This window comes from Centroberyx gerrardi, chromosome 23 (assembly GCF_048128805.1).
Source record: "Centroberyx gerrardi isolate f3 chromosome 23, fCenGer3.hap1.cur.20231027, whole genome shotgun sequence".
In the NCBI taxonomy this organism is placed as follows: domain Eukaryota; kingdom Metazoa; phylum Chordata; class Actinopteri; order Beryciformes; family Berycidae; genus Centroberyx; species Centroberyx gerrardi.
In genome coordinates this window covers 289792-301380 of record NC_136019.1, presented here as the reverse complement: position 1 = coordinate 301380, position 11589 = coordinate 289792, and the positions used below count along the sequence as shown (strand labels likewise).

Here is an 11589-nt window from a genome sequence, read left to right as displayed (position 1 = left end):
TTTACACCAGACGCAAATCAAGAAATAGAACTCATAAAAATGTATAAAAACTTATTATTCCAACAAAACTTCACATCCTCCAGCCTACTGGACCTCACTGACTCTGTGTGTGTGTGTGTGTGTGTGTGTGTGTGTGTGTGTGTGTGTGCAGCTGCTGCCACCTGCTGTCCAAACTGGAGTACTGCAGCTGTCCAATCAGCAGCTGAACACAAACTGGTGACAGCATCAACTAAAGAAAACCCAACATGAGTCTTACAGAAGTTAAAGTGTCTTAAAATAAAGAATACATCCATAAGGTCATATGAAATGCACTTGATGATTTATCTATTTATTTTTTCTCTTTTTCAACTTTATGGATTTATTTATTAATTTTTTCTAATTAACTAAATATGTATTCAAATAGATGAGTACATACGTGTATACATCTGTATGTTGTGTGTATGTAGAAGTGTGTGTTTGAATGTTTTTGAATGTTAACATATAAATAATGGAGACGCATTAGAGAAAAATATCTGTTGTTTATTCGTATAAAAGCGGCGTGTCGTCCGGAGAGGAGACGACTCGACCAGAACAACAGAGGAAGTCGCTGCTTCAAACCGTTTCACACAAAACCTTCTTCTTCTGCTTCTTCTTCTTCTCCTGCTTCGTCTTCTTCTTCTTCTACACATCGGTTACTGCGGTTCATTTAAATTAACTGAACGGGTAAATTCAGACTGTAACTCAGAGCTTAAAAAAAACGAAACAAACAAACAAACAAACAAAAAAAACACAGAACAGCAACTTGTTTCTTTTTCTGAACTGAACGGAAAGCTTGGACTGGAGTCGGACTGACACAGCGCGCCGATATTGATCTTCGATCAGATATCAGGTTATTATAAAACCTGACATCACACTTTAGTTTCCATACACGTTTATTTATTTATTCTTTCCACCGTGTTTTATAACTTAAATTCATTTAAAAAAAGGCAGTAATGAATCCCAGAGTTTCCCTTCCATCCAGTTTCAGAGGAGAGTTTTAGTGTCAAAATGTTTCAGAGGCTTTTTGTTTTGAAAGGAAGAAAATTCTAGAGGAAACACAGAATTCTGGGAAGATTTTGGACATGAAGAAGGTCAAATTTAAAACATATTGATCATCTAACCGTTGGTTATAAATATACCGATATCGGTCTTTAAACGTCGGTATCAGTCGAACCCGAGTTTCACAATCACAAACTTTCTCTTCTTCACTCCTGGAAAACTGGCAGAGAGAGAGAGAGAGAGAGAGAGAGAGAGAGAGAGAGAGAGAGAGAGAGAGAGAGAGAGAGAGAGAGAGAGAGAGAGTACAGAAAGGTCTGGAAAGATAGAATAAAACCCCACTAGACGAATGCATTCAGATGGATGGAAGGAAGGAAGAAAGGAAGGAAGGAAGAAAGGAAGGAAGGAAGGAAGGAAGGGAGAGATTTAAGACAAACCCTTCATATTACAAACTGATTTTTTTTTTTAAATGTATTTTCAGCCCCGAAAACAATAAAACGTCAACAACCAGTGTAATAATAAGAACCAATATTATCAATAACCAATGTCTGATCAATATTATTAACAGAGCAAGAGAAAAACTCAGAGATTAAGATTTACTGCCCTTTACACAGAGAGAGAGAGAGAGAGAGAGAGAGAGAGAGAGAGAGAGAGAGAGAGAGAGAGAGAGAGAGAGAGAGAGAGAGAGAGAGAGAGAGAGTCGGGTCACAGTGGGAAGAAAAGACGAGCTCAGATTCAAACAGGAAACACCACAGGAAGAGGTGTGTGTGTGTGTGTGTGTGTGTGTGTGTGCGTGTGTGTGTGTGTGTGTCAGTAAGACGTAAACGAGGCTGTGTCTTCTTGTGTGTGCTTGAATTTGTGAAGTGTGTGTGTCAGTTTTCATGTCCTAGTGTGTGTGTGTGTGTGTGTAGTTTCATGTCTTGGTGTGTGTGTGTGTGTGTTGCTCCGGGGGGGGGAGGGGGGGGGGGGGGGTCTGCAGGCGGCTGCTTCCCCAGCAGAGAGGCTCTGTTCCTGGGTAGAGGTCATCACAAGCCCTGCCTGATGCTCTGGATGATCTGGAAGATGGCTGCAGCACACACACACACACACACACACACACACACACACACACACACACACACACACACACACACACACACACAAGAATGCTTAGTGCACAATATGAACTAAAAGACTTATTGTTATTTCAACTAGATGAAACTAATCATCATTCATTTTCCATAGGGGGATTTTTAATAATTGATTATAGATTAGTTAATATCCGGAACTTTCAGATATCGGACATTTGAATCAACGGGTTTCTCGAACCTTGAGATGAAACTTTTTTTTGTAAAATCGACCAACCAGCTGACAGATACAGGTCTGTTTCTATGGAAACGCCTCACTTCTCTCCCGCTCAGACCCAAATCTGACATTTTCCCCAAAACACGCTCCGGCTCCGGGAAACCCCGCCCCCTTTTTTTTCTCTCACAGTCAGTGCTTCCTGGTTGAGTGGGAGGCTCCGCCCTCGTATTCTCGTTGGCTAAACAGACGGTCAGTCAGTTCTGAGCTGCTGTGTCAAACGTCCCGTCAGGAGAAGAAGAGTCAGCTGGGTTTGTGCTGACATCATGCTACAGAGGTGTTAGCATGTTAGCATGTTGCTAACAGGCCGCAGGAAAAGCTGCTGTGCTCGATCCTGATTGGCCGTCCGTTTCCTTTGCTTTCTCCGCCCCGTTTAGTGCGAGAGCAGCTCAGCGGTCTGAGGAAGTGACATCATCAGCACGACAGGTGTTGTCGTTCGTTTTGTGAAAGTCTCGGTGGAAACTACAGGAACGCTTTTAAAGTCGTACCGAGTCGGGTTTTGCCGGTTGTGGCTTGTAAACAACTTTCAAAATCTCCCAGCTCAACAAGAGGTGAAGCCACGCCCCCCCTGGATGCAAAGCCACGCCCCCCTGGATGCAACGCCACGCCCCACAAACATGAAGAAGGCTGCCACAACGCTACAAAACAGAAAGAAAGTGCAAAAAAAAAAAAAACTAGAGCGAGGCTTCAAAACCAGAGTGAATCTGTTGGAGAGTACTGAAGGAGAGGATGAGATGAAGAGTCGCTTTTCTGGGGCTTAGAGCTCAGCTAGCAGCTTTTCTACTACACACACACACACACACACACACAGTCACACACTACCAATGGACCAGAGGGAATGATGGAGGATAACTTCTGGATGAGTTTATGATATTTCATGTTAAATCCTGCTCAGCTTCTTTAAATGTCACCAGCTTCTTTAAAACAAAGTTATCTTTTTGATGTGTCAGCTGCTCATGTTGTGAGATGAGAAGAGACAAAACCTCCAGTTCATGTTGACAGACAGGAGACAACAAGACAACAAGTCTGTCCACCTTGTTTTTCCAGTGATTACTCTAAAGCAGAGATGTGACCGAGTCAGCTCTGCTCGAGTCCCAAGTCAAGTCTCAAGTCTAAATGTAGAACAGCAAGTCAAGTCAGAACAAATCAAGAGTCCAGTATCAATTTCATATCTTAAAGAAAACTAAATATCTAGGACTTTTCAATGCAATATGGTTTTAATAGGATAAAAACTTGGTAAGAGCATCATGAGTTTGATTTCTATAATCAGTTTCAACTTCAATAAATTCAATCATTCCATACAAATTCAGAAAACAGAATTTAAATTCAGTCGTCCGCTGGAACAAATCTCATCACTTTCAATCTAAGTCATTTACACAAACACAAGATCTCAAGTCAAGACTTTAGAAACCTTTTCAAGTCATCAGAGTACAAGTCAGAGTCAAGTCCCAAGTCACCAGAACCCAAGTCAAGTCAAGTCCCAAGTCACCAGAACCCAAGTCAAGTCCCAAGTCACCAGAACCCAAGTCAAGTCAAGTCCCAAGTCACCAGAACCCAAGTCAAGTCAAGTCTCAAGTCTTCTCTTCATGCATCAAGTCTCAAGCAATTATAACTGTGACCCGAGTCCCCACCCAAGTCTCTAAATTAACGTGTTGATGACAAATAGAATAAATAATAGTAATAATAGAAACGTTGCATTAAAAATGAAACCCGACTCACCTGATCCACAAACCACGAAGACGAACAGCGCCAGGAGCCACGGGCCGACCGGAGACTTGTCCTCGTTTACTGGACGCTGCGAGCGCACGCGCACACGCACACACACACACACACAGAGTCACATCACTACAGGGACACGCCATTGACTTCCATTCATCCCCTGACAGTAACCTCTGCCTCACTGTGACCTGAAGCCTCTGTTATTCTCCTGTTTTTACATGTGATTTCACCAACAGAAACTCCAATTCTGGGAATATTTTTGGGGCATGACGACTGTTAAAACCCCATAAAACATTCGGTGCAAAAAGTTCGGCACTTTAATGGTGAATCTCTCACGTACAGAGAGACGTTACGCCAAAATTTCATTCATAAATCTGATAATTTCATGCTCTCTTGCATATCCGAAAAGGTAAAATATGACTCAAGATCTTTTATTGTAATCACTCGGAGCCTCTATTCAATTCGGCATACATATAATTCACTAAACAGCAATAATAAATAAAATAAATCTCGACTTTTAGAACTGATTCACACGGCTCGTCTCCGCCCACCGCGGTGTAATTTAGCGGAAGAAGATCGTGGGAATAACGGGCGAATCGGTTATAAAAGTTAAGATTTTATTTAAATAAGCGATGCTTGGTGTGTTTGATGTCTGCCGAAGTGAAGAGCGGCTCCTAGCGACTCGGGACAGGTCTTGAGTGATACTGTAGGGGGGTTTGTATCTTTGAAGACAAGTAAAGCCACATTCATTTGCCAGATTTGTGAATGGAGTTTGGCTTTACGGTTCTCTCACACAACAGAAAACGGAGCGTGCACTAGAGAAAAGGCTAGCTAACGGTTAGCCAGTCCACAGATGAAGCGCTGCTTTCTGCAAATGTCCCATTTCTCAATAAAATGATAATAGTATTTTAGGTAAATTGCATGTTTATCTTCTATCTACTGAGCCAGCAGCATCCAGCCACTCTGGTATCAATGCTAATGCTAATACGAGCTCTATCAGAGTCGGCTACCTAGCTAACAGTGAGCTGGTGGCTGTCTGTAACCACCGCTGGGTTTATTCCCTTCTCTCTAATAACTGTTACACTCTAACATAAAATATTCCGATATATAATAGTATGAATAATATAACGGACCGGCGTAGAGCCAGTCAGCACCACCAGAGTCAGTGAACTAGCATTAGCCGTTAGCCGTACCGCTGTTTTCTGGACGTGTCCCCGCTGTGTGATGGTCTTGCTGTGCCGCTCGTTCGCCACTTTCATCCGCTGCACCGCCGACATGTTTCAGGTCAGAGCCGGTCCGGACCGGGAGGACGGAGAGCCGAGGAGGAGCCGGGGAGAGCCGGGGGAGGAGGCGGCGGGCTGCTCGGTGTTTACCGGTGGGAAAAGTCCGGCTGGAGGCGAAGATGTGGCGGATTTGTTTCCGTGTTGTGGAGCGGCAGCGGCGGGTCGGGCTGACGGGGCTGACGGGCTGCTGAGCGGTTAGCTGACGAGCTAGCTGGCTAGCGGAAACTGAAGCGGCTGACTTCGTCACGTGACACAGGAACGGCCGAATACTACCGTCACGTGACAGACAAAAAGTCAACCGCCAAGTCATCATCTCGCCCTCTAGTGGGCGGAGCCAAAAACTCAGCGGTAAAGGTTTGGTTCCTGTCGTTCAATAAATTGATTTGAGTATTTATTTTTTTAGCTAAATATTATTAAGTAATATTAATAGTAATATTATAGCTAAATATTACACACATAACTGTGTTTTTAAGAAATCCACAATCTGTGCTGCTTTCAAAAAAAGTAGTAAAAAGTAAAACATATTTTCCTTATTTTTTATATTTTCTATATTCATGATTCCTGCATCTCATTGAGTAAACTCGATTAAAATAATTGATTATTTGGTATTTGTTCATGTTGATTATGATGATAAATGAGGATGTTGTCTAAAATATAGGTATTCGGGACGCTGTTCATTTTTGGTGTGATTGAACAGTAGAAATTAGGAGAAAGAAATATCATGTAATTAATTAGTATTTCTGATTTATATTCATACATTTAAATGTACTAATAAAAGTAATTTTTTTCTATTATTTCAAAAGGAAATGGAACAATGTAAAAGAAAACACCATCTTAAAGTCCATTTAATATTCTATTCTATGTAAAAGCTGTGGAAATGGTAAATGTGATTTTAGTTTTATTTATTCATTCATTGTTTTTTTATATGCATTTATGTAAACGTGTGTGTGTGTGTGTGTGTGTGTCTTGGATGTTTGTAGCCTATGTTAGCAGTTATGTTAGCTAGCTAGCGTTAGCCAGGCAGAACACGTGAAGCTCTCTGCTCCTGTTCACTTCAGTAACTTCAGACTTTACCTTTACTTTTACTTTACTTTACTTTACTCTTCATCGCCGCCTGCTGTCTGTCTGTTTCCAGAGTGTTTCTGCTGTGTCTCTCTTCCTGAGAGACAAGCAGCTCGTCTCTCTCTCTCCATGTTGGGCGGCACTTTCACAAAATCACCTTCAACCTTCTTCTTTGTCTGGTCGCCATTATTCTGTCGTCAAAATTCAGACTTAAAATCTTCTTTAAACGAACTTTGAACTGTGATAAAGTTTATCAAACGTTCAGTAAAACACAAAATGAACCGATTCTGCCACTTAAAAGATGATATAAGTTTGTGAAGAGTTTTGGGCACGAGGCCTCTCCCGCCTCCCGCCGTTGCCAGGCAACCAGGCAACCAGGCAACCGGCCTGTCCAGCAGAGGGCGGCGCTGCGGTGAGTTTATACTGGGAGTGATGGACAGAAAAACACAACAAATAATATATATAATATCTATTGACACACATTAGGGTTCATCACTTCAGGATCTGCATTTTCTTTATCATTCATTCATTCATTCATTTTTTTTTATCACACATGTCATTATTTTATCATCTTCATTTTCTTTATCATCACTTTTCTATCAATTGTTTTATGTGTTTTTATATACTTATTTTCTTTCTCCACTAGCTGTTGTAAAGTGTCTTTGAGTACGATGTAAAGCCCTTACAAATAAAATGTATTATTATTATTCAGATTTAAAAAAAAACATTTAGATGATGTTTTTTCCACCATAAATCCATTTATTATCCAAATTTGAACATAAACCTTCCTGCAGGTCAGCAGGTAGAGCGAGGCAGCAGCAGCGTCGGTTGGGGGTTCAACTCCCAGTTCAGGTCTGATTGGACGGATTTCAGTCCTTCCATAGTGAGGGAGCCAATCAGGAGCGAGTCCAGCTGTGATCAGCAGTTATTAAAGTATTGATCAAAAACGTTTACAAATCGTTCAGCATCCATAACTCTCAAACAGCTCGCTGCTTTATCTTCTTCCTCATTGGATCACACGATGACACGCTGTGATTCGCTGTGAGATCAGCCAATCAGCACGCATGCGGACTGTTATAATAACAGACAGTTTCATTCTAAAAAGAGAAAATAAAACCAAGATAAAGTCATGAGTTTGTCTCAGTGTTTATTATGGTCTGGATCCAAACAGACCGCTCTCTACTCATCACATGATCATCACATGTTGTCATGTTGCAGCATAGTTCTACATGTTTAACACATGGTCGTCACACACACACACACACACACACACGTTTACAGTGTTCTGCTGGCTGTGTAGTAGCCAGGGGTCAGAGGTCAGAGGTCATTAGTAGGATTCCAACATGGAGTCTCTGACAGACAGACAGACAGTCCGGAGGTCAGAGGTCATGTAGGGTCAGCAGCAGTGACATCACCAGGTTCAAAGGTCACATGGGACAGTGGTTACCACGGTAACATGGGACCAGTGCTCTAGAGGACAGCGGTTACCATAGTAACACACACACACTCTCTCTCTCTAACATCCCAGTCCGCTGATGGAGCCGATGCGATCCATCTTCATCCCGAAGCATCCTCTTCCTCCCACCATCGACTTCCTGCTCCGCCCCCTGAACTTCCTGTGTCTCTGCAGGAAATCCAGGAAGAACCGCGGAACCGCTTCCTGTCCGGCGGCCAATCCCCTCACGGCTTCCTGATTCTCCACCAATCCCCTGGGAGGAGAAGACGAGGAGGAAGAGGAAGAGGGGGCGGGGGCGGGGCTTTGGGCTGACCCCTCTGTGATGTCATCGGAGGTGGGCGGGGCCAATATGAGAGAAGAGAGACGAGAACCGAACAGAGAGTGTAAGACCTGGAGAGAGAGAGATGGAGAGAGAGACAGAGAGAGAGAGAGAGAGAGAGACAAAGAACCGCAAAGTCATCTGTCGATCATGTAGCTAGCATAGCTAATAACATTAGCTAATGTCGTTAGCTAACTGAAGGAGAACAATGACCTCACCACCCATTTAAATCGCGGCACTAATTTGTCGGCCGGCCTGATCTTGTTGTTTGCATCATGATATTCTCAGGCAGACACAGACAAGACAAACTTCTCCTCCATTTTCTTTGTTTACAGCCAACAGGTGCAGACTTCCTGAAGAAATAGAAACGCAGAAGTCTCCTTTCAAGACCCCACGAAGGATCAAGACCCGCCTTTACTTTCATCTGATTGGACGGCAGAGAAAAGAGTGACAGTGACGCACGGCGGCGTTCTGCCCGTCAGACGGCCGGTCCGCGCTGAGAAACGTGCTAACATGGCTAACCGAGGCTAACGCTAATTTTTCGTGTCTGTTAGCATTTTGTGACCGTGGATCAAAGAGTTTCAGTCGTCTGACAACAGAAACAGAGGAGGAGACGGGCAGCTGACCAATGAAATGAGAGTTTGTTCTGTTGTCACTGCGTTTGAAAAATGGAGGAAAAGTTGATTCCTGAGGTCTGAGGGTGTCGGTGCAGACCGGGTGCATCAGGTTCTCACATTACAGTTCAGTAGTTATATATGGCTGTGTAAACATATGCAAACGTTAGCTAGCTAGCTGTCGTTATAGCAACATCTTCTGGACTACGCAGCTGTGCGTTGCGGCCGTTTCTATGGTTACCACGCGCGGAGCACCAGCTGTTTTTCCCCTTCACACGACGGTGACGCCCCACCGAACGCGACCGACTCCGCCTCCATTCATTTTCTGTGGGACTCGCGCGAGTAGTTCGCTGCGCCGAGCATGCTGGGATAGCTAGCGCGCGGACCAAGCTCCCGGCGCGCTGAAAAAGGGCGGGACAAAAAAGTTGAGCTCAAGTTAACTTTATGCAAATGAACGCAGTGTGACTGTCAAGGCTGCAGCACCTTGTCTGTACAACCAGGAAATGCCAAAGTGAAACTCGTGAAGACTGAAACTATCGTAGATGATAATCTATCCACGCAAAAAAAATACTTTTTCAGTGAAGCTCTTATTTACACTAACATTGTTCTTGTGAAGCAATTATTTCCATTTGGGCAAAGGAGACACGCCGACTGTAAACCACAGAGCTTGACCTACAATACAATACAACTTTATTCAGTAGTAGTGTGTGTGTGTGTGTGTGTGTCCTTCGCATATCTCGAGAACCGTTCGTCCGATCGACTTCACACTTGGCGGGTGTGTTGCTGGGGACCCGAGGACGTGCGGTGTCGGATTTGGTGCAATTTGGACACGCGACACGTTCGATATTAATAAACTCTGAACAAACAAGCGAACAGCGAGCCGCTCAGCTCTGTCTGAGTGCAGCGGGGGCTGTTTGATATAAACACCGTCACATCACAGCGGGGCGGGGCTTCAGGGCTCTTCAGGGAGCGGGACAAAGGCACGCGCCCCGCTCAGTTAAACCGCTCGAGAGAGAAGAACGAGCACACACAGGAGAAAAATACAGAGGCGGAGGCAGTAAAACTAGCCAATAGGAGCGCAGACACGTTTGATTGGCGGCAGAATCGACCAATGGAAGGCCGTAAACTGCTTCTACGGTTCAAGCGCAGACTGAGCCTGACTGACACACTGACAGACACTGACACCAACTGACACTATTCAAAGTCATCATTTAAAACTCAGATGAAGATGTAGAAGAGGAAGAAGGAGACAAAGAAAAAGATGAAGAAGATGAAGTAGATGTAGGAGGAAAAGAAAAAGATGATGAGAAAGATGATGAAGAAGAAGATATGAAGAAGAAGGAGATGAAGGTGTAGAACATGAAGTAGATGAAGAGGAGGATGAAGATGAGTAAGAATAAGAAGATGAAGCAAATAAAGATGAGGATGAAGAAGATAAGGATGAAGAAGAAGCAGATGATGATGTAGAGGAACATGAAGATGAAGAAGTAGAAGATGAAGATAATAATGACTATGATGATGATGATGCTGGTGATGATGAAGAAGAAGAAGGTAAAGAAGATGAAGATAATATGATGATGATGATTATGAAGATGATGTAATGATGGAAATAAGCAAAATGACAAGAAGACGATGGTGAAGATGATGAAGACGATGATGACTGAGGATGATGATGATGAAGACGAAGATGATGAAGATCTCGACAGACCTGTGTGTCGTCCCGTTGAGGCGAAGGTCTCGTCTCCACAGCGACGGCGAAGAGGAAGAGGAGGAGAGGGACGAAGGAGGAGGAAGAAGAGGAGGAGGAAGAGGCGGCCATCTTTGATTAGAGGAAAAAAGACAAAGACGTTCAGTTTCAAAAAATCTGATTATATTAGATGAGATTAGATTAAATTAGATTACATTAGACTAGATTAGATTAGATTAGATTAATTAATTAAATTAGATTACATTATATCATATTACATTATATAAAATTAGATTAAAATTATTTATATTAGATTAGATTACATTAGGTTAAGGTTAATTACATCAGAGTATATTAGATTAGATTAAGGTTAATTACATTAGAGTATATTAGATTAGATTAAGGTTAATTACATCAGAGTATATTAGATTAGATTAAGGTTAATTACATCAGAGTATATTAGATTATATTATATTAGATTAGATGAGATTAGATTTAATTAAAAGAGCAGGTGGAGTATTAAAGATATAATTCCAACACTAGAACATGTTAAGTAGAAATATATAAATGAAAAGATAAAGTGTGGATTCCAGCAGCATCAGGATGTAAAGCAGCAGAACTTACTGGAGCAGAAAGACGATGTGAAATATTCCCCAAAAACAAAAAATCCAAAAGAAAGCGGCTCTGAGTTTAAATTTCCCAACAGATTTCCAGTGAAAGTTTCTCCAGTCAGTGAAACTTTCCAAACCGGCTGCTGCTCGTCTTCTTTCTCAGCTCAGGTCGACTCCAGTATTTTCCTCGGTGCGTAATTTTTGCACTTATATATCTGCTCGTTGCTGTCAATTAAAATCAAAATTTTGTAAATCAAAAGGTTTTTAAATCAAAAAGTTTTTAAATCAAAAAGTTTTTAAATCAAAAAGTTTTTAAATCAAAAAGTTATATCCAATAAAAGAAAGAATTATTGGTCTCGATTATTTTTAAAGTTTCCTTAAAAAGACTGAAAAGTTCTTCTGCGTCTCAGTTCGTTTCCGCTCAAAGTTCCTGAGCATTAAAGTGGAAGTTTGAAACTTTCCCGGTAGTTTTCCTGCCTGTCT

At 42.3% G+C, this 11589-nt stretch overlaps 3 protein-coding genes across 3 annotated transcripts in view; all 3 read right to left on the bottom strand.

Moving 5' to 3' along the window:
- Positions 1–293, bottom strand: part of camta2 (calmodulin binding transcription activator 2) — a 28704-nt gene extending 28411 nt beyond the window's left edge. Inside the window, 1 exon segment of the mRNA XM_078281774.1 lies at positions 288–293. Within this exon segment, the coding sequence (XP_078137900.1) occupies positions 288–293 (6 nt within the window).
- A 205-nt stretch (positions 294–498) lies between these two features.
- LOC139911810 (stress-associated endoplasmic reticulum protein 2) lies at positions 499–5614 on the bottom strand. Its single transcript, XM_071899415.2, has 3 exons — positions 5268–5614; positions 4075–4150; positions 499–2080 (listed from the first exon to the last, which is right to left on the bottom strand). Exons 1-3 carry the CDS (start codon positions 5349–5351, stop codon positions 2040–2042), a joined length of 201 nt encoding a protein of 66 aa, XP_071755516.1. The 5' UTR covers positions 5352–5614; the 3' UTR covers positions 499–2039.
- A 1935-nt stretch (positions 5615–7549) lies between these two features.
- LOC139911811 (C-type natriuretic peptide 2) lies at positions 7550–10627 on the bottom strand. Its single transcript, XM_071899417.2, has 2 exons — positions 10517–10627; positions 7550–8265 (listed from the first exon to the last, which is right to left on the bottom strand). The coding sequence occupies exons 1-2, from the start codon at positions 10625–10627 to the stop codon at positions 7936–7938; spliced, it is 441 nt and encodes a 146-aa protein (XP_071755518.1). The 3' UTR covers positions 7550–7935.
- Between the last annotated feature and the right edge of the window lie 962 nt (positions 10628–11589).

Bases quoted from the DNA above. Each gene is read 5' to 3' on its own strand.
- LOC139911810 (XM_071899415.2), bottom strand. From the start codon at position 5,351: ATGTCGGCGGTGCAGCGGATGAAAGTGGCGAACGAGCGGCACAGCAAG. The intron at 4,151-5,267 runs GTACGGCTAACG...GTGCGCTCGCAG, and splicing joins GACACGTCCAGAAAACAGCG to CGTCCAGTAAACGAGGACAA. The intron at 2,081-4,074 runs GTGAGTCGGGTT...TGTGTGCTGCAG, and splicing joins CTTCGTGGTTTGTGGATCAG to CCATCTTCCAGATCATCCAG.
- LOC139911811 (XM_071899417.2), bottom strand. From the start codon at position 10,627: ATGGCCGCCTCTTCCTCCTCCTCTTCTTCCTCCTCCTTCGTCCCTCTC. The intron at 8,266-10,516 runs GTCTGTCGAGAT...CTCTCTCTCCAG, and splicing joins CTCAACGGGACGACACACAG to GTCTTACACTCTCTGTTCGG.